The following is a 24,435-nucleotide window of genomic DNA, read 5'->3' as shown; positions in this document are numbered from 1 at the left end:
TGATTGAATCTATAGGGTCAAGATTATCCAAAAGAAGCATGTCACCTGGAATATCGAGCACAGCTTCACCATGATTTGGTTCTGAAAGCTTTCCATCTCCTAACTTTAGAATCCATTCTGAGAATTCTTTGATGGATTTAGTCTCAGCAGGATCCGAATCAATAGTTAGACGCATGTTTTTTGTCAGACGAAGAACAGAGCAAAATCGCTATAATGATGAAGAGGTTAGAGAAGCTTGAACAATTTGCCATCTACTCCCTTTAGCAATAACTGGTAGCACTTGTCGAAAATCACCACCAAAAACTATTGTTTTCCCACAAAATGGATTATCAGCATTAATAACATTAGCTGCTCTTGCTATATCTCTCATACTTCGATCAAAAGATTCAAAACAATGTTTATGCAACATTGGTGCCTCGTCCCAGATAATCAACGTAGATTCCAATAGCAATCCAGCTAGATCACTATTAGCAGCAATATGACATGTTGAAATTTTGTGTAGCTGTATTGGTATTGCGAACCGTTAATGAGCACTTCTTCCTCCTTCCAATAATAAAGCTGCCATTCCACTCGACGCAACAATGATCACAATTTTTCCTTTCGAACGGATATATGATGACAAAGTCTTCCAAAGAAAAGTCTTTCCCGTACCTCCAAATCCATAAACAAAATATACACCTCCACAATTTGATTCTACTGAAGCCAATATACTATCATACACATTCCTTTGTTCATCTGTTAGACTTGGAAGCATCTTTTGATGGTCTGAAGCAGCCTTGTCTCTGTCGTAATACAACTCTTCTGTAATCAATCTGTTTGCTGAAGATGGGATATTGGTGTTTACAGGAAATGGAAGTGAAGAATAAGTTTTGAGGCTACTTCCGTTGGACTGTAAAAGCTTTTAAATTTCAAGCAAAGCTTGATTTTTTAACTGATATTTGCTCATTTCCAGACATATGAGTTTTCAAAATCAATGTTAGTGATCAATTTTTTTTTTTTTTTTTAATTTATACATGAAGATAAATTTTTCTAACCTGGTTTTTCCTGAATTCTTCTCTGCATATCTAAAATGTCTTCTGCAAGCAAATGCCATGTTTTTAACCAAACATGATTAGGTGATGAGAAACTATCTGAGTTTAGGAGCCTCACAAATAGTTGACGCATGTACTTAGCTGATCCCCATTGGCTGGCTTCTGCGATTCTATCAATATATAATTGGTCATCTTCAAGGAGACCAAGAGCTGCACATGCATCTTGATACATTGGATACAAAATACCATCAAAAGTACGTAAATCCTCAAAGTTGATTGCACCTTTGATCACCGCAAGCAGGATTCTCATGTAAAACTCATCACCAGCAGATGGTGAGATAAAATGCATCCGACCAACAGCTGAATTTCGTTTACGCTTTGTCCATTCTTTTTTTGGTTCGGTTCCAAACAAAGTGTTTAGGAAATTCAATGTAAGTTAGTTGTTGTGCTTCCGTGTTGTGTTGGTTCATTTTCATCCACTCTAAAAGTTGTGATGTATGATTCCCCAGACGGTTCAAAACATCATCAACATCATCATTATCCTCCATTGTTACATTTTGCTCCCCTTCTAAATGAAATGACAATCTTTGCACAGTTGTGCTGCTGTGATGAAGGTCAAAACCCCACATTCTCCATGTTGCTTCAAGAGGCGATACATACCTTTTAAAGAGAACATATAATTAAGACTTATGTTAGTGATTTAGGCTAACTAAAAAAAGACGTAGCTAAAAAAATAGTAAGGTTAAACAAATTACCTGCAATCATAGTATTCCTTTATTTCGTCTATAACCTTTACGGTACCTTCCACGTCATTTGTTGTGGTCACTGACTCAATTGATGCTGCTGTAACCCTGTCGTTACCTTAGTTTATATATTTGAATAAATATTTGATTGCTCTGGTCTGGTTGCACCATTCTACATTTATATGCGCATGGTACTTTAGAAGCAGATAAGGGTTGTAAGGAATTACAAACCGATTATCTATGAAAATTCCATTTTTTCCACAGTTCGCCCATCTTCTCTTCTCCTGTACACTGGGTAACCATCCTTGTTGATATATGTCTCTTTGCAGAATTCTTTTGGGAATTTTTTGGTGCATTTTCTTTTTTCCATGCACGGTGAACGTGGGTTTACTAACCCACATGGACCATGAATCATTAGTTCTTTAACTATTCCATGAAGGACAGGGTTAGTAGCTTCATCAGGGATTTCAGCATATATGACTTCGTCGATATCCTTTGTAGTAGCCAGTTTTGACCCACGCTTTAGCCACAACAAAATATGAGCATGAGGGAGACCTCTTTTTTGAAATTCGATTGTATATATCACTGTTTTTAAAAAATAGAAAAGGAGATGGATGAGGAAAAACATAAATATGTGAACATAATCAGTTAAAAACTTAAGAATTATATGTAGGTAACCTGCGATTGATGGACCAAAAAGGTTTTTGTTATGAATGTCAAAGATGAGATTATCTAACTTCATCTTGAATATTCGGGAGATCACGTCAGCCCTGTCTTCTGTTTTTAGGGCCCTTGCTTGTAGGTGTCTTGTAATCTCTGGCCATTTAGGATTGCAAGTGAATGTAATGAACAAACTCGGGTAGCCAATGTTTTGACAAACTGCCATTGCGTCCCTGTATTTTTCTTGCATATATCGTTGACCTCCCACAAAAGTTGATGGTAAGAGAATTCGCTTTCCACACTTATCAGCATCTTGATTTCCACTTGCTGCAGAAGTTGCAACATTGTTGTACTTACCTGCCCACAATAACTTTTGGTTTAGTCTAAGATATCCTATTCTTTCAGCTTCGATCATTGTAAATCCATCAACCAAAAACTGCTGAAAGAGTTTCCCAGAATGCAGAAGAGGATTAAACTGCCCATGACCTCAATGATTTTATAAGCAAAAAACTCTCGCATGCTTAGTCGAAACCGTGGATTTCTCGATGTTGTGGTCGCCTTCTTAAGATGCAGATCAATATGATAACCGTCTTCTCCATATGGAAATAAAAGAGGATACTGTAAAGGAAGGTATGCAGGGTGAAGCTCACTTATCCTTGCCAATTGCTTACTCTTTGTTTCCACAACAATATCTCTACCATCCAATTCAGTGTCAAAATCTCCAACAAATAATGCAGCAACTTCAGAACTTGTTGGGAGCGTATATGTCTTGTCATGAACTTCACGCCCAGAAATCAATACAATCTTAACATCTGATGTTTCTAATGAATCACCGAAACGATCCCTTGCAGTTCGGAGTATCTTAATGTATGGATTGCACTCATCTAGCATAGATTTAATTGCTTCGACAATATCAGCTCTTAGTGTTCTGGATTCTGTCGTAGGTGTTCTTCGTTTAGAACTACACAATTATAGAAAGTGGATAGTTGATTCAAAACATTAGTACTTGTCGTGAAAATTCAAAGTCAAATAAGATTCATAATATAGATCCACTTTTAAGATTTAGTTAGCATTATTACCTGAAAGCTGCTGTTCTGTTGCTTATTTCATTTTCAGTATCAAATATATACAACTGTGCAAATGCAGGAGGAGTGCCTTCAGTAGGTAGCAATGTTTATTAATCTAACCGTTGTAATTGTAATTTTCCTTTTCTCGTTTGTTTCTATTTTACTATATCAATCTAAACCGTTGTAGTGTATATATATATATATATATATATATATATATATATCAGTCTCTATATATAATTGATCAGAGAAAACAAAAGAAACCCTAAATCGCTCTCCATCATTAGCTCTCTCGATTGTCATCTCACATTCATCAGCGATGAAACTCTTCTCTCTCTTTTGTGTTCAAATTCACTAACACTTCTGTCTTTGCAGGCTTTATTTGATTGATTAATCTCTTTTGTCTATCAGCGACGAAACTAAACTCTTGTCTCTGTGTTGGAATTGACTTACGCTTCTTTCTTTGCGGGCTTTATTTGATTAGTCTCTCATCGACGAAACTAAACTCTTCTCTCTTTGTGTTCTAATTGACTAACGCTTCTTTATCTGCAGGCTTTATTTGGTTATCTCCCATCGACGAAACTCAACTTTTCTCTTTGTGTTCGAGTTGACTAACGCTTCTTTCTCTGCAGGCTTTGTTTGATTAGTCTCTCATCGACGAAACTCAACTCAACTCTTCTCTTTGTGTTCGAATTGACTAACGCTTCTGTCTTTGCAGGCTTTGTTTGATTACGTCTCTAATTTCGTTTCTTTTGAGTGTGTTTGGTAATGACGAATATAACAGGTTGGTGTTCAACTCAAGAGCACTTTCTCCCCAGGAAGCGATCCAAGGGAAATTTTGATAGGTTTATACCAAATAGGTCTGCGATGGACTTTGACTACGCTCATTACGCTCTAACTGAAGGAAGAAAACTTAAGGCTGAAGTAACTTCACCATCAAGAAAAGCCTACATAGAACGATTAGCTGAAACGATGAATATGACCGGATTCTCGCTTTCAGAGACAAACCTCAAGCTCTGCTTTCTAGTAGTATTCACTCTGCTTCTTCTGATCCTCACCAACAAGAACCTAGATCCGTAAAGCCTTGTAGATACATTCGTCAGACTAGTGAGAGAACCTTAGACCTACCTGACTTAGCCGATGACTTCTACCTTAACTTGTTGGACTGGAGCAGTGCTAATGTTCTAGTCGTGGCTTTGGGAGACATTGTTTACTTGCAGAATGCATCCACTGATCTTACATCTGAGCTTGTGACCGTTGATGAAGAGGAGGCACCTGTCACAAGTGTTAAGTGAACGCAAGATGGTAAATCTCTTGCAGTTGGTCTTCACAACTCTCAAGTGCAGCTGTGGGATTCTTCTGATCGTAGACTGATAAGAACATTGAAAGGGGGTCACCAGTCAAGAGTAGGATCATTGGCATGGAACAATCACATTCTAACAACTGGAGGAATGGACGGACGGGTCATCAACAATGATGTGCGGATGAGATCACCCATTGTGGCAACTTACGTGGGTCACACTGATGAGGTTTGTGGTCTCAAGTGGTCAGGATCAGGACAGCAACTAGCAAGTGGGGGTAACGACAATGTGGTACACGTATGGGATCGTTCCTTGTCCTCCTCCTCCTCCAACTCAACTAGGCAATGGCTGCATAGGTTTGAGGAACATAGAGCTGCTGTGAAAGCTCTCGCGTGGTGCCCTTTCCAATCGAGTTTGCTTGCAACTGGTGGTGGTGGCAGAGATCCGACGATTAAGTTCTGGAATACACTCACTGGGGCTTGCTTGAATTCAGTTGACACCGGCTCTCAAGTTTCTTCACTGCTATGGAGCAAAAACGAAAGAGAATTGCTTAGCTCACATGGGTATACACAGAATCAGCTTACACTTTGGAAGTACCCATCCATGGTGAAAATGGCTGAACTCACTGGTCATACATCAAGAGTTCTTTATATGGCACCCATCCGTGGCTTCAGTAGCAGCAGACGAGACTCTCAGGATTTGGAATGTTTTTGGAGTACCAGGGACCGTCAAGAAAGCTGTTCCAAAGGTAGCTCCAGAGCCATTTTCTCATCTTAATCATATTCGTTGAAATTGTGAAGACTCTTTTTGACACTTGACATCAAACAATGAGGCACGGATTATGAGTATTAGTTAGTGTTGTTGTCAATTATTATAGGCAGTGTGTTATTAGATCTCCAAATATAGCCTTAGTTTTGTCTCTTTTTTTTTTTGGACAATTCACATAAAGTTTTGACTAAAATCTATATAAGAAAAGTAAACATGATGTGTTGACATTTGGGACCTCGTCCACTCTTTGAGCTCTCTCACACTCTCTTATGCTCTGTTTCTATCCTCTGTTTTAACAGAAGAATGTTCCACTCTCTTGTGTTTGTGTTTGTTTCGTGTTTTTTGATAAAACACAAAACGTTTTAAAAAAAGACAAACTTTAAAGACCAAAAATTTGGAGTCCCTAAAAGAAACCAAGAGATTCTTCTTCTTATCGGTAAGCGTTGTTTGTTCTTTTACTTTTCGTACTCTTCTTCCGATCTAGATTGTATACGAGCCGTCGGTTTGCTTTTTAATGTGATTTCATTTTTATTTGCAAGAGAAACGCTCCAAAGGTTCAACCTTTTTGGTTTCTTTCTATGATGTAAGGAAGGTCTCTCAATCTCCAGATTCAGATATGAAACGAGAGATTCCAGGTAAGCGTTCGTTTGTTTCTCTTACTCTTCATCCGATCTAGATTGTATCCGAGCCGTCGGGTTGCTGTTTTTTTTAATGTGGTTTCCTTTTTATTTGTTAGGTGAACTCTACAAAGGTTCAACCTTCCCTGTGTAGATCCGAGCCGAGATAGAAAAGTAAGCCATTTTCATTTTTCTTACACCTGTTGGATCGAGATCTGTTTTGTTTCTGTGTTCCAAATGGATCCGTTCCAAATACGGTGTTTGGTTGTCTATCTACACCTGAATGAAATGGTTTTCTATGTGATGTAAAACAGATTGCTTTCAGAATGAAATGTAAAACAGAATGACTTAAAATCGAAATTAATGTTATTTTTTCTATAGTCTTGTCAATCTGCCCGTTTGTAATTCTGTTACTGTATTTTTATGTTCTATCTACACCTGCCATTAGCGTTAAATGTTGACGAGATTCTTTATAGTTAAAACAGAGCGGTTCAGTTGCTGTTAAGCCCCTTGCTAAGGTAAGCCTTTTACTTATCAGATTAAAAAATATAAGTACATAGACAAAACAATTTTACGAAACATAAACTTAGAAATATATTTTAGTTGAAGACCAGAAGATTTAAGAGAGAAATCTAAGGACATACAACTATAATATATCTTTGAATGTTCAAAGCCAAAGAGATTGTGATGAGTCGTGCATTGGACTCATCTTCATCACTAAAGGCTTCCAACTACAGTTTGAAAGTAAAAAAAAACACACACATTACAAACCAAACCAATGCAAAAACTTTAAATCATGACTATCATAAAATATAATCCTTTGAAAGAAGCTAATAAATATTGACAAGACTTTGATACAAAAAAAATATATATATTGACATAGCTTTGTATATGATTTCTTCAAATAGTCATCGATTTATTAATCTGTTAATCATCATACTACAAGACATCATTTAAAAAAAACTTCATAATAAAAAATAAAATAAAATACCATGAGAAATGATGGGAAAAGAAAGACATATAATCGTTTTTTCATTATTAGTCATGTGAGCATTAGATCTTATTTAATACACTAAACATTTTATGAAGTTTTTAAAGAATTCTATTGACACATTATTCTGAGTAAACACATTCATGGCAATAAATACAATTATAAAGCATATTAATTGTAATTAATTTTGTGATATGCATTATTGCAACATGAACAGTTTGAACAAAAGAAAATGTCCACCTATAATGTCTTCGAGGTAATTGATTGAGTTAAGTAAATGTAACCTAAAGAAACTGAATAAATAAAATGTCTCAAATTAAAAAATGTGTGTAGACAATTTAGTTTTAGATTAGCAATAATGTGTCTTTGATTTCATTAAAATTGAAAAAAAAAATGACACATTAAAAAAATAGAGTGGTGCCAAATGACAATTTATCAGAAATCTAGTTTATTATAGTTTGATATATAGTACATATTGACATGTGAAACCGATAAAAATAGTTAATTAATAAAATTACGGTTGTGATAAAAAAATTAGTAAAGAATATATTTTGAATATTGCTATGAAATAACACTAGATAATACAAATCCAAAATAATTAAATATTTGGTAGAGGAAGATAAAAGAAATTAACATTTTTCTAAATAAATAAATGTAAATTTAAAGGATCAAACTTGAAATTAATGTCAAGTACACATGTCGCAAAAATAGAACGCTAAATGTCGTATCGATAGGCAAAATTAGAAAAAACCTTGTGATATTATATAAGATATTAATTGAAGTATCACGTCCATATTGTGATTATACAAAAGAACAAATATTCCATTCATATAAAACCATCTTTAACAGCGGACCTATAAGTTATTTTCTAACGGAATCATAATCAATTGAAAAATCACATTCATATAGGGATTATACAAAAAGAACAAGTATCGCATTCACATAGAAGTAGAACCATCGTCCATATAGTGTGTCATTAGACCTCGTGTTGTTATCCTTCTTTTCTTTGGTTTGTGATATATCATCGTTTTTACGGTTTTTAACCATGATATAAGTGTGGTTTTTGAGTCTTTTGATTTGTTTTCTAGGTTGTTTTTGTGTTATTACAAGTTTTCTAGGATTTTGGCACGGATGGAGCGAAATGGAGCAATTTGGACATTTTGGAGCATTTAACCCGGAGGAAACGAATTTGGAATCGAAACAGAGCGATGGTGTCGATCGACACCGCCTTGGTGTCGGTCGACACCTTGTTTTATCTAACGAGAGAGAGCAAGAATTGGAAGTTTTACAATTTTACCCGAAGTTTTCCACAATTGCATCATAAGTCCCTGGACGTGTTTTAGGATGTATATATTTTATTTTTGGGTTTTAGAAACCTACAAGTTATTTTCTAGCAGTTTTTGAGAGAGAGATTATTGAGAGCTTTTGAGAGAGACGTATCTGAATTCTTTGTAGAGAGAAGATTTCTAAACTCCCTCTTTTTACTATTCAATAATCTATTGCATGTTATTCAGAATTATGATTTATTCTTCATTAAACATGTCTGAGTAATTTGCTTGTTAGGTTTAGGGTTTTTCATAGAGTTTTTATGATTTATTAGATCTGAGATTTTTAGGGTTCTTAATCTTTTATGATCTTCATCTTTGGTTGTTCTTCACAATAATTCTTGATTGATCACCTAGAATTGTTATCATAGGGAAATAAATTGATATGAAAATATAATTGTTTTCCTAATTAAACCATTGATGAGCAAAAAAATTTTATTACAAAGAGATTTGAATTAATAATTTTGTGAACTTATCTAAACTTGTTCTTAAAGCTGATTTTTAACTTAGAACTTTACAAAGAGATTTGGATTTGCTGGTTTTAAATCTAGATAATAATTGCAGTGAGAACTGATTTATTTTACCAAAAGTTTAGAGTTCTAGATCTGGTTTTTAATTGTTTGAACCTTAATTAATTTACTGATTTAATATTTCATAATTTCCTGAAAAATTTCCTAGGCTTAATCCTTTGATTTTCTGATTTCACAAATCTAAAAATACCCTTGGTACTTTATTGACGATCTCACAAAGATGCAATCTTAGTTAATTTTAATTTACTGATTCATCTTTTACAGAATCGATTCCCTACGAGAATATATGGATTTCAGTATGTCTGGAAGCACAGGAGAACATTCTTTTGCTGATATTATTACCAGTATTCGATATTGGGTCATTCATAGCATTACTATACCTTCCCTATTCATTGCGGGCTGGTTATTCGTCAGCACCGGTTTAGCTTACGATGTGTTCGGGAGACCTCGTCCAAACGAGTATTTTACAGAGAGCCTTGTCACTTTTATTTGAATATTTGCATTGCTTTTTCAATAATTAAATTAACTTGTTTAACGTAATAACAAAACTCTATAATCCATTGTGTTTGATTTTGAGTCTCTATGGAATTTGACCCCTAAGTACTACAGTGATCTCTTGTTTGAGAGAGTAGCTCCAGGATTAATTTGAACTTATCAGTTTGACCAAGAATATATAATTTATCTCCACTTTCCAGTGACAATTGCATTTCAAAATTGAACCAATCATGTTCTATATAAAAATCAAGGCGGCTTTGTTTCCCCGTGTAAAGCGCCATAGATATAATGATTTCTAAACGATCAAAAGGAGATAAATAAGACTTTTTTTTACAAAGAAGAGGTCAACTGAATGGTTCTTGACTCATGAGATTGGAAATATAGGGACCTTCTTATGTGGTTCCTATCATGGGTGCATTGTCACATAAACTAACAATCATTTTTAATGACAAAAAAAGCTTTATTAAAAAACATACAAGTTGTCATAATCAGAGCAACCCATTATTATGTTCCAAATCATTCAAAGTTCAAACAATGTGAGCCTAAAATAACTCAACTTCATTGTATATATAAACCCTTCTTCCACATGAGCCTCTTCAAGTAAACTACATTACATTTCATCTCTCTAACAAAACCGAATATGACGAAAATATCGATCATTGTGGCAATATATCTAATGCTTGCTCTCAACATTGCTGCTGAAACTAAGGTACGCAGTATATGTTTTTTTTTTCCTTTTGGTCTACTTAGCTTATACACGAGTTTTAGTTTTTGCAAGAAGCTAAGATTAACATACTTTGTTTGATGATTCAATAGGTTCACATAGTGTATCTCGGTGAAAGGCAGCACGATCATCCTGACTCAGTCACCGAGTCTCATCATCAGATGCTTTGGTCAATCCTCGGAAGGTAATAACTACTTAAAAAACTTGTATTATCAACTTTGACCAAAGCATATCCACACTGGTTGTTATACTCATTTTTGTTATGCCACATCACATATCACAGCAAAGAAGCTGCACATGATTCAATGGTGTATAGTTATCGCCATGGTTTTTCCGCTTTCGCAGCCAAACTAACCGATTCCCAAGTGATTCAACTCTCAGGTACTTATAAACACACAAAGATTGATATTTTTGATTAGGAGTTCTTGTTTTATTTTTACTTTTTTAGCCATGGCTAAATGCAACTCTTTATATTTTATGATATAAACAGAGTTACCTGAAGTTGTTCATGTCATACGCGATAGATTCTACGAACTACAAACAACTAGGACTTGGGATTACTTGAAACATACTACAAGACATCCAAAGAATCTTCTAAACCAAACTAACATGGGAGACAAAGTCATCATCGGCGTCGTTGACTCCGGTATAAACTCAACTCTTGCCTCTTAAACCGAAATCTTATAAAGTTTCACATTTAATTAAACCGCGATTGGTTTTATATTTATATCAGGGATATGGCCAGAGTCTGAATCATTCAGTGACAAAGGTCTTGGACCAATACCAAAACGTTGGAAAGGAAGCTGTGACTCAAAACAGAGCTTTAACGGCTCAACCGTTTGTAACAGAAAACTGATTGGCGCCAAATACTTCATCAGTGGCTTAATCAATGGCGCCGACGAAAGCAACTGGAACACTACAGAGAATCCAGAATACATATCTCCAAGAGACTTCAATGGTCACGGGACACACGTGGCTGCAACCGCTGCTGGCTCATTTGTCTCTGACGCGAGCTACTTAGCTCTCGGGAGAGGAACAGCTAGAGGTGGTGCTCCACGGGCACGCGTAGCAATGTACAAGGCTTGTTGGCACTTAGCCTCTATAGGAACAGCAACTTGTTCAGCTGCAGATATGTTGAAAGCAATAGACGAAGCGATTCACGACGGTGTCGACGTTTTGTCAATCTCGACGTCGTTCCCAATTCCTCTGTTTCCGGAAGTGGACGCTCAGGACGCTATGGCGGTTGGAGCGTTTCATGCGGTTGCCAAGGGAATCCCCGTTGTATGTTCAGGTGGTAACGCCGGTCCTGCTTCTCAAACCGTTACCAACACGGCTCCTTGGATCATTACCGTTGCTGCAACCACTCAAGATCGGTCTTTTCCAACACTAATCACACTTGGCAACAACATTACGATTGTGGTAAGTTCCAAAAAAACAAAACAGAGGAAAAAATATCACTTCTTGCACAAACTCTGTTTTTAACATTTCAAATTTTAGGGTCAAGCATTGTATCAAGGTCCAGACATGGATTTCACCGGTTTGGTTTACCCTGAAGGTCCAGGAGCAAGCAACGAGACATTTTCAGGGTAATTTTCAAACTCTCTAATCTTTTTTTTCTTTCTAGTCTGTCATCTCAATCATTTTCTCTTACTTGCAGAGTCTGTGAAGATCTTGCTAAAAACCCAGCTCGTATAATAAAAGAAAAGATTGTCTTGTGTTTCACGAAATCGACAGATTATGGTACCCTGATCCAGGCTGCATCAGATGTATTCAACCTTGATGGCTACGGCGTTATAGTTGCAAGAAATCCAGGCTATCAGCTTAATCCATGCGACGGTTTCCCCTGTCTCGCTGTTGATTACGAACTAGGAACTGATATACTCTTCTACATACGTTCCACTAGGTATTTAACAGACCCCATTACATATTAGTTAGTACTTGTAACCAATACCTAGATATTGATTTGGTATATCAAATGGTTTGTTTTGCAGATCACCAGTCGCCAAGATTCAACCTACAAGAACATTGGTTGGACTCCCTGTTGCTACAAAGGTCGCGACTTTCTCATCTAGAGGACCTAGTTCGATCTCTCCTGCAATTCTCAAGGTATTCCAAGCTTAGCTACTAAATTCTCTGTTTTGATAAGTCTCAGAACTTTAAACCCTAAAATTTACAAGTTTCATGTAGTTACTTTTGACTGAAGTTTCATCGTTTCTTTTGATTGTTTTTTTTATACACAGCCTGATATTGCAGCACCTGGAGTGAACATACTCGCAGCTACTTCTCCAAACGATACATTCTACGACAGAGGATTCTCCATGAAATCAGGAACATCAATGTCGACTCCTGTTGTTGCAGGAATTGTAGCACTTCTTAAGTCTTTGCACCCTCATTGGTCTCCAGCCGCCATTAGATCCGCTATTGTTACTACAGCTTGGAGAACAGATCCATCCGGTGAACCTATTTTTGCAGACGGGTCAAACCGCAAATTAGCTGATCCATTTGACTATGGAGGAGGCGTTGTGAACTCAGAGAAAGCCGCAAAACCCGGTCTTGTCTACGATATGGGAGTTAACGATTATGTTCTCTACTTGTGCTCTGTTGGTTACACGGATTCATCCATTACTAGACTCGTCCGCAAGAAGACGGTTTGTGGAAACCCCAAACCTTCTGTTCTTGATCTTAACTTGCCTTCAATCACTATCCCAAACCTTGCAAAAGAAGTTACTATCACTAGAACCGTTACCAATGTTGGACCAGTAGGATCGGTTTATAAGGCTGTTATTGAGGCTCCGATGGGTGTTAACGTGACCGTGACACCAAGCACATTAGTGTTCAATGCTAAGACCAGGAAGCTCTCGTTCAAGGTCCGCGTGGTAACGAACCATAGAGTAAACACTGGATACTATTTTGGGAGCTTGACTTGGACTGATTCTGTTCATAATGTGGTTATTCCTTTGTCTGTGAGAACTCAGATCTTGCAGCGTTATTACGACGAGAACTGATTAGATCTTTGTGTGATTATAATAACTTCAGATTCTGCATTTTTTTATTTATTTTTATTTCTTATTTAGTGTATCATTGTGTTCATGATTGATTAATAAAACGATATATTCTTACCATTTCTACTAAAAGCTTATTCTTAGTTTCTTGCGGAAGAAGATAGGGCCATAGAGGAAATTTAATGTCCTCAGATAAATTTTGATTAATAACGCTTTATTCGTACAAACACATAAAGTTCTAAGAATCATCAGTTCTCATCATAGTAGTTTTGAAGGATCTGAGTTCTGACAGATACAGGGATTATCACATTATGTACAGAGTCAGTCCAAGTCAAACTACTAATACCCAGTGTTGATTTTGTGTGTGGTCGAGACTCTAACCGTGAAGGAGACACTTTTAAATTTCGAGTTAAACACTAGTATCTCCGGCGTCACAACCACTATCACCCCGAGCGGAGGCTCGACCACGACTTTATAGACCGAGTCGACTGGTCCAACGTTAGTGACGGTTCTAGTGAGAGTGACTTCGTCTTTGAGATTTGGGATGGTGATCGAAGGTAAGTTGACGTCAAGAACGGAAGGTTTGGGGTTTGAACAGACTGTTACTTCACCTACAAGCTGAGAGATAGATGAGTCGTTGTAACCGGCTGAGCACAAGTAGAGTTTGTAGTCTTCTGAGCCCATGTCATATATGAGACCAGGTTCTGCAGCTTTCTCAGGGTTCACAAGGCCTCCACCATAATCAAACGGATCAGCTACTTTGCTAAAAGACCCTTCAGCAAAAATCTGCTCTCCGAATGGATCTGTTCGCCAAGCTGCAAAGTAAAGACAACGGTTTCTTGAGTTGGATCTATTGATCGGTTGTTTCTGTAGTTGGAAGAAGATAAGAACCTGTAGTGACAATGGCTGATCTAAAAGCCGCAGGGGACCAATCAGGATGCAGAGCTTTGAGAAGTGCAATAACTCCTGAAATTGCTGGAGTCGCCATAGATGTTCCTGAAAGAATAGCAAATCCACCAGCACTCAATGTGGAGTTGGGAGATGTAGCAGCTAATATCCTTACTCCTGGTGCTGCTATGTCGGGCTGCATCATAAATATTGAGCTTCATAATAATTAAGATATTGCAGAACATCTGATGGGGTCAAAACTTTGAAGACATACTTTTAGAATCACCGGGGACATCGAGTTAGGCCCTCTTGATGAGAAATTTACGACCTTTGTACCAACAGGTTGTCCGAAGAGTGTTCTTGAAGGTTGTATCTTCACAACAGGTGATCTGTAATCTTTTTCTTATGAATATGTGTTTCTTGGAAGGGAAGGAAAAAACTGAAAATGTACTACTCTATGAAGTGAGGATCAGGGTTTATAGTTTCATACCTAGTGGAACGTATGTAAGCAAGTATATCGGTCCCGAGCTCGTAGTCAATGGCGACACATGGGAAATCATCAGGCCAAGCCCTCCGGCTGTCTTCACAAAAGATGCAGCGGTCGGTATAGCAGTGTTGGTTCTTGAAGTTGTGAAACACAGCACAACTTTCCCAGCCATTGTATGGTTAGAGTTGAGATTAAGGGATTCACAGACACTGCAAAGTGTTACAGATTCAGTGAAAACTAAACAGATGTCATACCAAGAAGTCAAGTTCTCGTTACTTACCCGCTGCTGTTACCTGCATCCGCTGGATAAACCAAACTAGTTAAGCCAAGTTTCGGACCTGTGTAGGTTGCTTGACCCTGAAGTAAGATTGGAAATACGCATAGTCAGCGAGTTCCAAGGAAAAAACGGTGATAACAACGGAAACAAAAATGTTTGTAGAACATATAACTCTGCTTTACCAATATCACTTTATTGTTCCCAAGTGTAATAGGTGTGGGAAAGGACCGATCTAGAGTGGTTGCAGCCACTGTTAAGATCCAAGGAGCTATGTTTACCACGGTCTGAGCTTCTGGACCATCGTTACCACCTGCACAAACAACTACAATGCCTTTTGCAACAGCATGAAATAATCCAGTGGCAAACTCATTAAGCATGTCAGTTTCAGGAAGTAGAGGGACTTGACCAACAAGAGAGATTGACAAAACATCAACACCGTCATGCATAGCTTCGTCAATTGCTTTCATGATGTCAGAATTTACACAAGTCACTCCATCTAGCTCTTCCAGATACCAACAAGCCTTGTACATTGCTACACGAGCACGTGGTGCACCACCTCTCAAGGTTCCTCCAGCAAGAGCCTTGTAGCTTACGTTAGGAACAAATGAACCACCCGCAATGGAGGCAACGTGCGTTCCATGGCCGTCAAAGTCTCTAGCGGAAATGTAATCAGGGGATTTTGTGGAATTGAATCCCTTGTTTTAAGCAAGAAACCCTTTCATAAAGTACTTGGCTCCTATGAGCTTTCTGTTGCAATTTGTTGATCTGAAGTTTTCTCCTGATTCACATCCTCCTTTCCATTTCCTTGGTATTGGTCCAACCCCATTGTCATTAAATGATTCAGACTCTGGCCACACCCCTACAACCTCACAAAGCAATAAGTCAATGAGGTATTAAAATAAAGAAATCAAAAGAAACATAAACAACAATAAATCTAAACTGTGACTAAAATCTATTTATACCTGTGTCAATAACACCAATGATAACTTGGTCACCCATGTTTGTATCATTTTAAGAGATTCTTTGGACTGGCAGCAGAAAGGCCTAAGTAGTCCCATGTTCGTGTTGTCGCGAGTTCATAAAAACCATCCGGTATGACATGAACAACTTCAGGCAAATCTGTTTTCCAGAATAATGTGCATCAGCAATGAAGACATTTAGTCTTAGTTTTGTTTGAATGCTAAGAAGCAAAGAAAAGGTGTGTGACTTAAAGACAACTGCGAGTACTACCAGCGATTTTCTTGGCTTGTGACTTGGTGAGTTTAGCAGCAAAGCCTGAAAAGCCATGTCGGTAACTATACACCATTGAGTCATGTGCATCTTTTTTACTGTGACACAAAATAAAAGTCTTGGTCAAAAAAAGCTTGAGACATAATGCGACCCACAAGAATTGAATAATTGATCATTCATCACTCTGTACCTTCCAAGAAGTGACCACAACATCTGGTGATGAGATTTTGTGACAAACTCAGGATCATGGTGCTGCTTCTCACCAAGATACACTATATGAACCTATTTGATTATGATCACAACACAACCAAAAACTTGGTCATAACCTGTTACACTAGTTTCTCTTTTTTTTTTTGCTATTTGGTAAAAAAGAAAAAATCAAACTTACCTTGCTCTCAGCACCAGCTAGTGCGGCATTCAGAACTATTATCAGACTTAGCACCAAGAGAATGAATGGTACGTAGTTACTCATTCCAGTAAACAGTAGATTTTTATTTTTCTCAATCTACTTAGAAAAATTTGAGGAAGCACCACTGCACCAGCATTTTATATAGAAACATGCTTTAGTTTTTTGTGCGTTTAAAATTTAAAATTGCATCAGCGATGAAACTATTATTAAGCTCAAAGCTTTAGATCATATCATACAAAAATGCTATAAGAAGCCTAAGGGCATGGTGAAACTGAAGGCAAACAACAAAGGCTATGTATGAGAGTACCAGCAAGTTTCTTGGCTTGTGAGTCGGTAAGCTTGGCAGCAAAGCCTGAAAAGCCATGTCGGTAACTGTACACCATCGATTCATGTGCATCCGCTTTACTGTGACACAAGATAAAAGGTAAACAGCTTAAGACATATAATGGAGTTAATTAATAATACTAATCAAGTAGTTAGTTAGCTTTTGTACCTTCCAAGAAGTGACGACAACATCTGGTGATGAGATTCTGTGACAAACTCAGGATCATCATCATGTTGCTTCTCACCAAGATACACTATGAACCTATTTTGATTATCATCATCACAACACAAAAATTGGTCATAACCCCATTAGCTAGATTAGTTATATTTATTTCTTTGCTGTCTCATAAAAAAAGAAGAAGATCATTTTTTTTACCTTGCTTGCATCACTACTAGCTCGAACAAGATTCAAAACTATAATCAAACTTAGCACCAAGACAAGTAATGATCTGTAATTCCTCATTCCCAAAAAGAAAAAAGGAAAAAAATAGTGTTTTCAATTTTTGCAATTAACTTAATTTTGACTTTTTTTATTGAGTAAGTAGCAACCATCAATCAAATTTATAGTAGAAAACATGATTGCTTTAGTTTTCTTCCAGAACAAATTAAAACTATCGTTAAGATTGGAGACCAAAATGAACACGTCTTCTTCAAACGTATTAAAATTATGTCTTTGCGTGGCTAATAATAATGCTCCCAATTCATGGAATTTTCAACGAAACTGAAATAGGAAATGAAAACACGAACCTTAACAAAAAAAAAAGTATTGATTTCAAAGTATCTGCAGTGTTCTACTTAGTATGTTCCATACCAATCTTCTTATACATAAATCGACGTCGCCAAGACATTACAACGGCGGACGGCTGTCTTGACGGAGACTCGGTTTTGTACCCATCGGAGAAGATGATTCGAAGCGGGCCAGAGTATTTTTATTGGGCTTCTTTTTAAAAGATTTAAGGTCCAGTTAAAATTCTTATCGACTCACTATTACTCATTGACTTGTAGTATTATTAATTTGATTTAATTACGAAGATATAACCTTTTTATATAGTTTTACAGTTTAAGATTAAAAAAAATATATATTTTGAATATTATATGGAAAAAAACAAAAAAAAACGTTTCTCATTTGATAAAAAGACATAAGTATTGACAATGCATAAAAGTTAAAAACCGGATTAGAATACTCTTGTGAAATTTTTAGGTAGTTTAGCGGATAAAATTTAAATTTCAAAAAACTTTGATTTAAAAAAAAATATTTTTTATGTAAACATTAGAGATAAAAAATCAAACAAAAAAATTACCTAAAAACTAGTTGAATAAATTAAATTAACTTAACCCAATTTTATCACCCAATAAATTAGTTTACTCAACAAAATCAATTATTTGTGGTTTGATACTTTTTTTTAATTAATTGTGGAAAATGTGAGAAATAAGAATACTAAATTTTGAAATATATAGTACAGAAAAAAAATATTGAAATCATGATCATTCGATTGTTCTTTCGGTTACTGTAAAGATTAAATGAATGTTGTGTCTGTTATTCACGAGTGCCTTGCGGCGTTTATATACAAGACTCGACAATTTTGATGAACCCTAGACGTGCTGACCAAGCTACTATACAAAGTCGGTTATTCAATCTACTACCGAGGTCCAATATACAATACTCAGCCCAATACTCCCCCTCAAGATGGAGCGTGTAGATTACAAACGTCCAATTGCTCCTTAGTACCGATGTGTGCAGTTGTAAGAACGCCACTCTTGATGGCATCACGTACCCGATGACAATTGTTCTCGATATATTTTGTTCTTTCATGAAAAACGGGATTAGCAGCAATATAAAGCGCAAACTTACTGTCACAAAAGAGACGAGAAGGTCCGTTTGGTGGAAAACCCAAATCTTTAAGAAGTTGTCGTAACCACATTATCTCACGTGTGGCAATAGACATTGCACGATACTCTGCTTCACAAGACGATTGCGACACCACTTTTTGTTTCTTAGTCTTCCAAGAGATAGGAGAACCACCAAGGAAAGCAACATAGGTGGTTAAAGAACGACGAGAGAGCGGACATGTACCCCAATCGGCATCACAATAAACTGAGAGTTGCAAGTCGGAACGAGAACTGAGTAAAATACCTTGCCCTGCTGTTCCTTTAAGATATGAGACTACACGTAATGCAGCATCCATATGCCTTTCCCGTGGCTTTTGCATAAATTGTGACAAGATGTGAACAGAATAAGAAAGATCAGGTCGAGTATTGGCAAGATAAATAAGACGACCGACTAGTCTTCGATATGATGCTGGCTCCAGAATGAAAGGACTATTATCCGAAGCTAAGTGATGGTTTTGTTCCATTGGTGTAACAGCAGGCCTTGAACCCAGCAACCATGTTTCACTTACAATATCCAACGCATATTTCCTTTGTGTCAACATAAAACCTTCTTCGTTTCGGGCAATCTCAGTGCCGAGAAAATATTTAAGTTTTCCCAAATCTTTCATACGAAAACACTCCCCAAGATTTTCTTAAATTTGCGAATGGCCTCACTATCATTACCACAAACAACAAGATCATCAACATAAACTAAGACCCGTATCTCTACACTCCCACGTGTGTAGGTGAACAAAGAGTAGTCAGAATAAGACTGAACAAAACCAGCCTTTGCGAGAGCCGTAGATAGCTTCTCATACCAACATCTCGGAGCTTGTCGTAATCCATAAAGAGCTTTATGTAAGCGAAGTAATTTATTTGGAGATGAAGATGTAAAACCTTGCGGAAGCTTGATATACACTTCTTCGCGAAGATCACCATGAAAAAAAGCGTTGTGCACATCCATTTGATGCACTACCCAATTATTTGCAGCTACAAGACGTAACAAAGCTCTCACCGTTGTCATTTTGACAACCGGTGCAAAGGTTTCAGAAAAATCTTGACCAACAACTTGTCGATTTCCCAACACCACAAGTCGTGCCTTATAATGTTCAATACTCCCGTTAGAGTGATACTTAATTCTATAAACCCACATTGTATCAAGTGCAACTTTCCCGGGAGGCAAATCTGCGGCACTAAATGTTTTTGTTTCTTCAAGAGCTCCAACCTCTTTACCCATAGCATTCGTCCAACGCTTATCTTTGAGAGCCTCTTTAAAACTTTATGGCTCAACCGCTGCACTAATGGCTGCAAGAAACGCCTGATGCCGAGATGAAAACCGAGCGTCAGTGATAAAATCAGTGAGGGGATAAAGAGAGGTACCTTGGACCGTGTCACAATAATCGCTGGTGGAGAGGTCGGGAAGAACGTGATTAGCGGAGTTACTTGCCACTGCGTTGTATAACACATAATCTTTTAAACGAACAGACGGTATTTTCGCACATTTGCCCTGTCCCATGTCAGGTTCGGGCTGCAAGACAACAAAGTTCCGGTCAGTAGAACCATCAACAACCGCCGACGAACCAGACGGTAAAATGGGACCAACTTCAAGAATGGCACCATCAAGTTCGGCTGGACTAACTTCTTCTACTTCTGGTTCAACAACATTACCAACCAAACCACTATCCTGGGGACTCCCCCTATTTTCGGTGTTACTAACACTCCCCCTGATTCCAATAGTTGCTGACCCATCGACAAACCAATCAGTATCACATGTGTTGAATATAACATCATGAGGCAGTCCTGGTTCTGGCTGAGCAGAGAAGGGAAATTCATCCTCCTTGAATATTACGTCACGAGAGACAAAAAATTCATTGTTTTCCAAATCATATAATTTCCAACCTTTCTTACCGTACGGATACCCCACAAACACACACTTTCTACTACGAGGAACAAACTTGTCTTTGTCCCGAATCTGCTAATGTGCATAACACAATGAAACGAACACCTGCAAATCATCATACACCGGTTGTTGTCCAAATAGCACCTCATGCGGACATTTATTATGAAGCAGTTTTGTTGGCGTCAAATTGATAACATGTGCCGCATTTAAGACCGCTTCTACCCAAAATTTTGTAGGCAACTGAGCTTGAAATAACAAGGATCTTGCAACATTGAGGAGATGAAGATGCTTTCTTTCCACTCTACCATTCTGTTGCGGTGTGCCCACACAAGTCGTTTGATGGACAATACCTTTTTCCCTAAAGAAAGATGACAAACAAAGAAACTCTGTTCCATTATCGCTCCTAACCATTTTAACTGCCTTCCCAAACTGTTTTTCTGAATAGGCACAAAAGTTTTGAAAAACACTCTTAACCTCTGATTTTTCTAACAACAAAAACGTCCACACACTTTGGGAAAAATCATCCAAGATTGTCAAAAAATAATCTGCGCCATTGGAGGCTTTAATACGATACGGACCCCAAACATCAACATGAATTAAGGAAAAACACTTGCTTATTTTATTAATACTATCAGAAAACATCTCTCTAGTTTACTTAGCCCGAAAACATGTCTCACATGGACTTGGACTAGCAGAAACAGAAACACCGGAAAACAAAAGCATAGTAAATAAAACGGAAAACGAAGGATGTCCTAATCGTTGATGCCACATAACTCCATCAACTTTCCGAACTGTCTTGTTTACTCGAGCAGCTTGCACATCCGTAAAATAATAAACTCCATCACGTTTTTTCCCGGCTCCAATCAGCGTCCTCGAAAACCGGTCCTGTAAAACACACACCGCATCAGTGAAAAAGGCAAAACAGTTAGAATGCTTCAAAAGCTTTGAAACCGATACTAACGTGCAATTCAAATCAGGTACATATAACACATTGTATAAACTAATACGATCTGACAAACGAAACACGCCCGTTTATTTTGACAATGTCACACTTCCATCTGCAAAACCAATGGTATATGGAGAAGTGTTTTGGAGATTTGAAAGCACCGATAAATCTCCCATCATGTGATGTGAAGCTCTTGTATCAAGGATCACATCTCCGTATTTCTTACCCATTAGTTTGTCACTCCCACCATTTGATTTTTCTTTAAGTAGTTGCGAGAGTGCATGCAACATTTGTTCCGGAGTGAGGTCCGCGGAGACTGCATTAGGATTTGGGCTTGTTGTGTACGCAACATTCACTTGACCTCTTCCACGACCACCAAAATAACCACCGCGACCACCTCATCGTGATTGACCACGTCCTCCTCTACCGCCTCTCTCTGAAAACCATTCAGGATAACCCACAATCTGCCAACAAGAGTTCTTTTAATGCCCAGCTCTACCACAGTTAGAGCATAGTCTATCACGTCCTCTGTTTCCACTAGAGCCGTGAACTCCAAAATTACCTCCGTCACGAGACTCACGTCGAGTTCCACTTGATTCACCGTTTCCTTGCTCTAGGCGAGTCACAAACCCAACAACTTCATGTTGTTGTTCACGAGCTTTAGCTGAATTCAGTCTATCTTCTTCTCGAATAACTTTGCTATACGCCTTTCCGAGATCGGGCAACACGTCTGCTTCAATGATGGCAGTCACGACATGCCCAAACCTTGACTCGTCTAGTCCCATCACGAACTGATGAACTCGTTCTTCGTCTCTCTCCTTTTCATACGCTGCCGCTGCTCCACACGTACACGCCGGTAGAGGTCGATAGGTTTGGAGTTCTTCCCACATCTTAGCAAGTCGTCCATAATAGCCAATCACCGCTTGACCATCTTGTTTACATGCCGCCAGTTTAGCTATCAACTGATGAACACGCACCTTGTTCCCAACTGAGAACCGTTCCCTCAAATTTTTCCACAACTTGTGGGCATCATTGATGAACGTCACCGTCAATCTTACATGAGGCTCAATAGATGTCCTCAACCACCCTACTCTCATTGAGTTGACACTCAACCATGATTCGAGATCCGCATGTCCCTCACACGGCTTTTTCAGAGTCCCGTCAATGAAACCCGTTTTTCTCTTCGCTTGCAAAGCATTCAACATCTCCGTAGCCTACTCGTTATAATTATCACCCGTCAGTTGCACCGAGGTGATCAGCGCCCCTGGATTATCAGAAGCAAACACAGAGTAAGGTGACAAAGCAACACCTTTATCACCGGTCACGCCGGTTTCGACAATCTTCTTAGTGTCGTCCCCCATCGTACGAACAAGAGACTTTCGAAACTTCCAAACAAGAAACAAAACAGAAAGAAAAAATTAGAAACGAAAAAACTCAAAGAAATTTAGAAGCCTAGATCAGTTAGAAGGATCTATGCTCTGATACCATGTAAATATTAAATGAATGCTGTGTCTGTTGTTCACGAGTGCCTTGCGGCGTTTATATACAAGACTCGACAACTTTGATGAACCTTAGACGTGCTGACCAAGCTACTATACAAAATTGGTTATTCAATCTACTACCGAGGCCCAATATACAATACTCAACCCAATAGTTACCAATTGATCCATTTTTGTCACCACTCGACCAACGCCGGTTCACGAACATGCCATCCACTTCTTTTGAATTTCGAATTGGGAATGTGCTTTGTATGATTGCCCTTTGCCCACTCTTTCGTCTACTTGATATATTTGACTATAATACTCTTGTCTCCCTTACAAGTACCAAAATCTCATAAAAATGAGAATTATTAAACGTGATTCTCTCGTTTTATTTCGTTTCTATAGACATCTTTCGTGATTCTATGTTCCCCTCTTTGATATGATAGTAAATTATTTATGATGACTCTATTTGTTTTTATTTCTAACATTGAAGCAAAAGAAGAAAAACACAATCAATTAACTTAAATGAATGTATTTTCTGCCGCACTACTTATCAACTAGGTTTTACCCTGTGGTACACCATGGTCTATTATTTTGTTGATATATATATATTGTTAACGGTTGTAGGTATATTTTTGTAGAAACTCTTGATTCGCAAGTTGAGAATATACATTTTACGATTTGTTAGTTATGATTTAGGTATGAATGAAATGGCATATTCTTATTATGATTCTCAATTGATATTATTGGATTAATATTGTACATTTAAAGCTAATAAGATTTTACCAAATATGTAATCGTTTGTTAAACGCAAATTTGATATTTCCTAAGATGTATTCATCTTGAATTAGTTGCTATATTATAGGGATGTGATTGAGGATGTGATTACATAATTTGGGTTATTAATTCTTTTTGTCAAACACGGTCCTAAAAATTCGGCATGCAAATTAGATCTTTCCTAAGATATAATGGCCATTAATTGGCATTAATTGGATGTAAATAAGTATGCTATGGATTAAAAACCGGCCCAAAATATTCGGCAATCTTAAGGAGGATCCAGATAATTGAATCAATTATAATTTTAGTTAAAAACCCGACCCAAAGTTGGCAAAAAGTGATGACACCCTATTGTACTCCAAAAATGTATCCCGAGCTCTATATGTGGATACACTTGTTTGGTTACCAATATCCTAAGACAATTTTTAATATATATCCGTTTATAAAAATTCAAATCACATTATATGCTGAAAAAGATCTAAAATTTTATTAACTTTATGTATTAAATAGTAATTAAAATAATTAAATATAAGATTAAATAAAAATGAAAAGAGAATTATATTTTAATCTAACATATTGATTTAAATTAGATA

General features: G+C 37.4%; 3 protein-coding genes and 1 pseudogene across 3 annotated transcripts; 2 read left to right on the top strand and 2 right to left on the bottom strand.

Annotated features, from left to right (window-relative positions):
- LOC104741890 lies at positions 13–6,565 on the top strand (annotated as a pseudogene).
- LOC104741889 (subtilisin-like protease SBT3.2) lies at positions 10,121–13,350 on the top strand. Its single transcript, XM_010462816.2, has 9 exons — positions 10,121–10,237; positions 10,345–10,436; positions 10,536–10,633; positions 10,743–10,898; positions 10,986–11,671; positions 11,750–11,838; positions 11,910–12,155; positions 12,244–12,358; positions 12,493–13,350. The coding sequence occupies exons 1-9, from the start codon at positions 10,169–10,171 to the stop codon at positions 13,255–13,257; spliced, it is 2,316 nt and encodes a 771-aa protein (XP_010461118.1). The 5' UTR covers positions 10,121–10,168; the 3' UTR covers positions 13,258–13,350.
- On the bottom strand, positions 13,431–17,603 carry LOC104741888 (subtilisin-like protease SBT3.3). The gene is given in 16 exon segments (XM_010462815.2): positions 13,431–13,596; positions 13,598–14,069; positions 14,146–14,338; positions 14,417–14,531; positions 14,633–14,705; positions 14,708–14,838; positions 14,910–14,986; positions 15,089–15,765; positions 15,869–15,917; positions 15,919–16,025; positions 16,137–16,234; positions 16,327–16,418; positions 16,525–16,669; positions 16,853–16,950; positions 17,039–17,131; positions 17,246–17,603. Coding segments are annotated over 13 exon segments (2,262 nt in total). The 5' UTR covers positions 16,609–16,669; positions 16,853–16,950; positions 17,039–17,131; positions 17,246–17,603; the 3' UTR covers positions 13,431–13,502.
- Positions 20,018–21,049, bottom strand: LOC104743742. The gene is made up of 2 exons (XM_010464790.1): positions 20,783–21,049; positions 20,018–20,710 (listed from the first exon to the last, which is right to left on the bottom strand). Exons 1-2 carry the CDS (start codon positions 21,047–21,049, stop codon positions 20,018–20,020), a joined length of 960 nt encoding a protein of 319 aa, XP_010463092.1.

This window comes from Camelina sativa, chromosome 14, assembly GCF_000633955.1.
Source record: "Camelina sativa cultivar DH55 chromosome 14, Cs, whole genome shotgun sequence".
In the NCBI taxonomy this organism is placed as follows: domain Eukaryota; kingdom Viridiplantae; phylum Streptophyta; class Magnoliopsida; order Brassicales; family Brassicaceae; genus Camelina; species Camelina sativa.
The sequence above is the reverse complement of the archived record's forward strand: the minus strand, read 5'-3'. Positions and strand labels throughout refer to the sequence as shown.

Excerpts from the sequence above, each read along its gene's own strand:
- LOC104741889 (XM_010462816.2), top strand. The coding sequence starts at position 10,169 with ATGACGAAAATATCGATCATTGTGGCAATATATCTAATGCTTGCTCTC. Across the intron at positions 10,437-10,535 it reads CTTTGGTCAATCCTCGGAAG|CAAAGAAGCTGCACATGATT; the intron begins GTAATAACTACT and ends CACATATCACAG. Across the intron at positions 10,634-10,742 it reads CCAAGTGATTCAACTCTCAG|AGTTACCTGAAGTTGTTCAT; the intron begins GTACTTATAAAC and ends TGATATAAACAG.
- LOC104743742 (XM_010464790.1), bottom strand. The coding sequence starts at position 21,049 with ATGGTTAGGAGCGATAATGGAACAGAGTTTCTTTGTTTGTCATCTTTC. Across the intron at positions 20,711-20,782 it reads ATAATAAATGTCCGCATGAG|ATTCGGGACAAAGACAAGTT; the intron begins GTGCTATTTGGA and ends GCACATTAGCAG.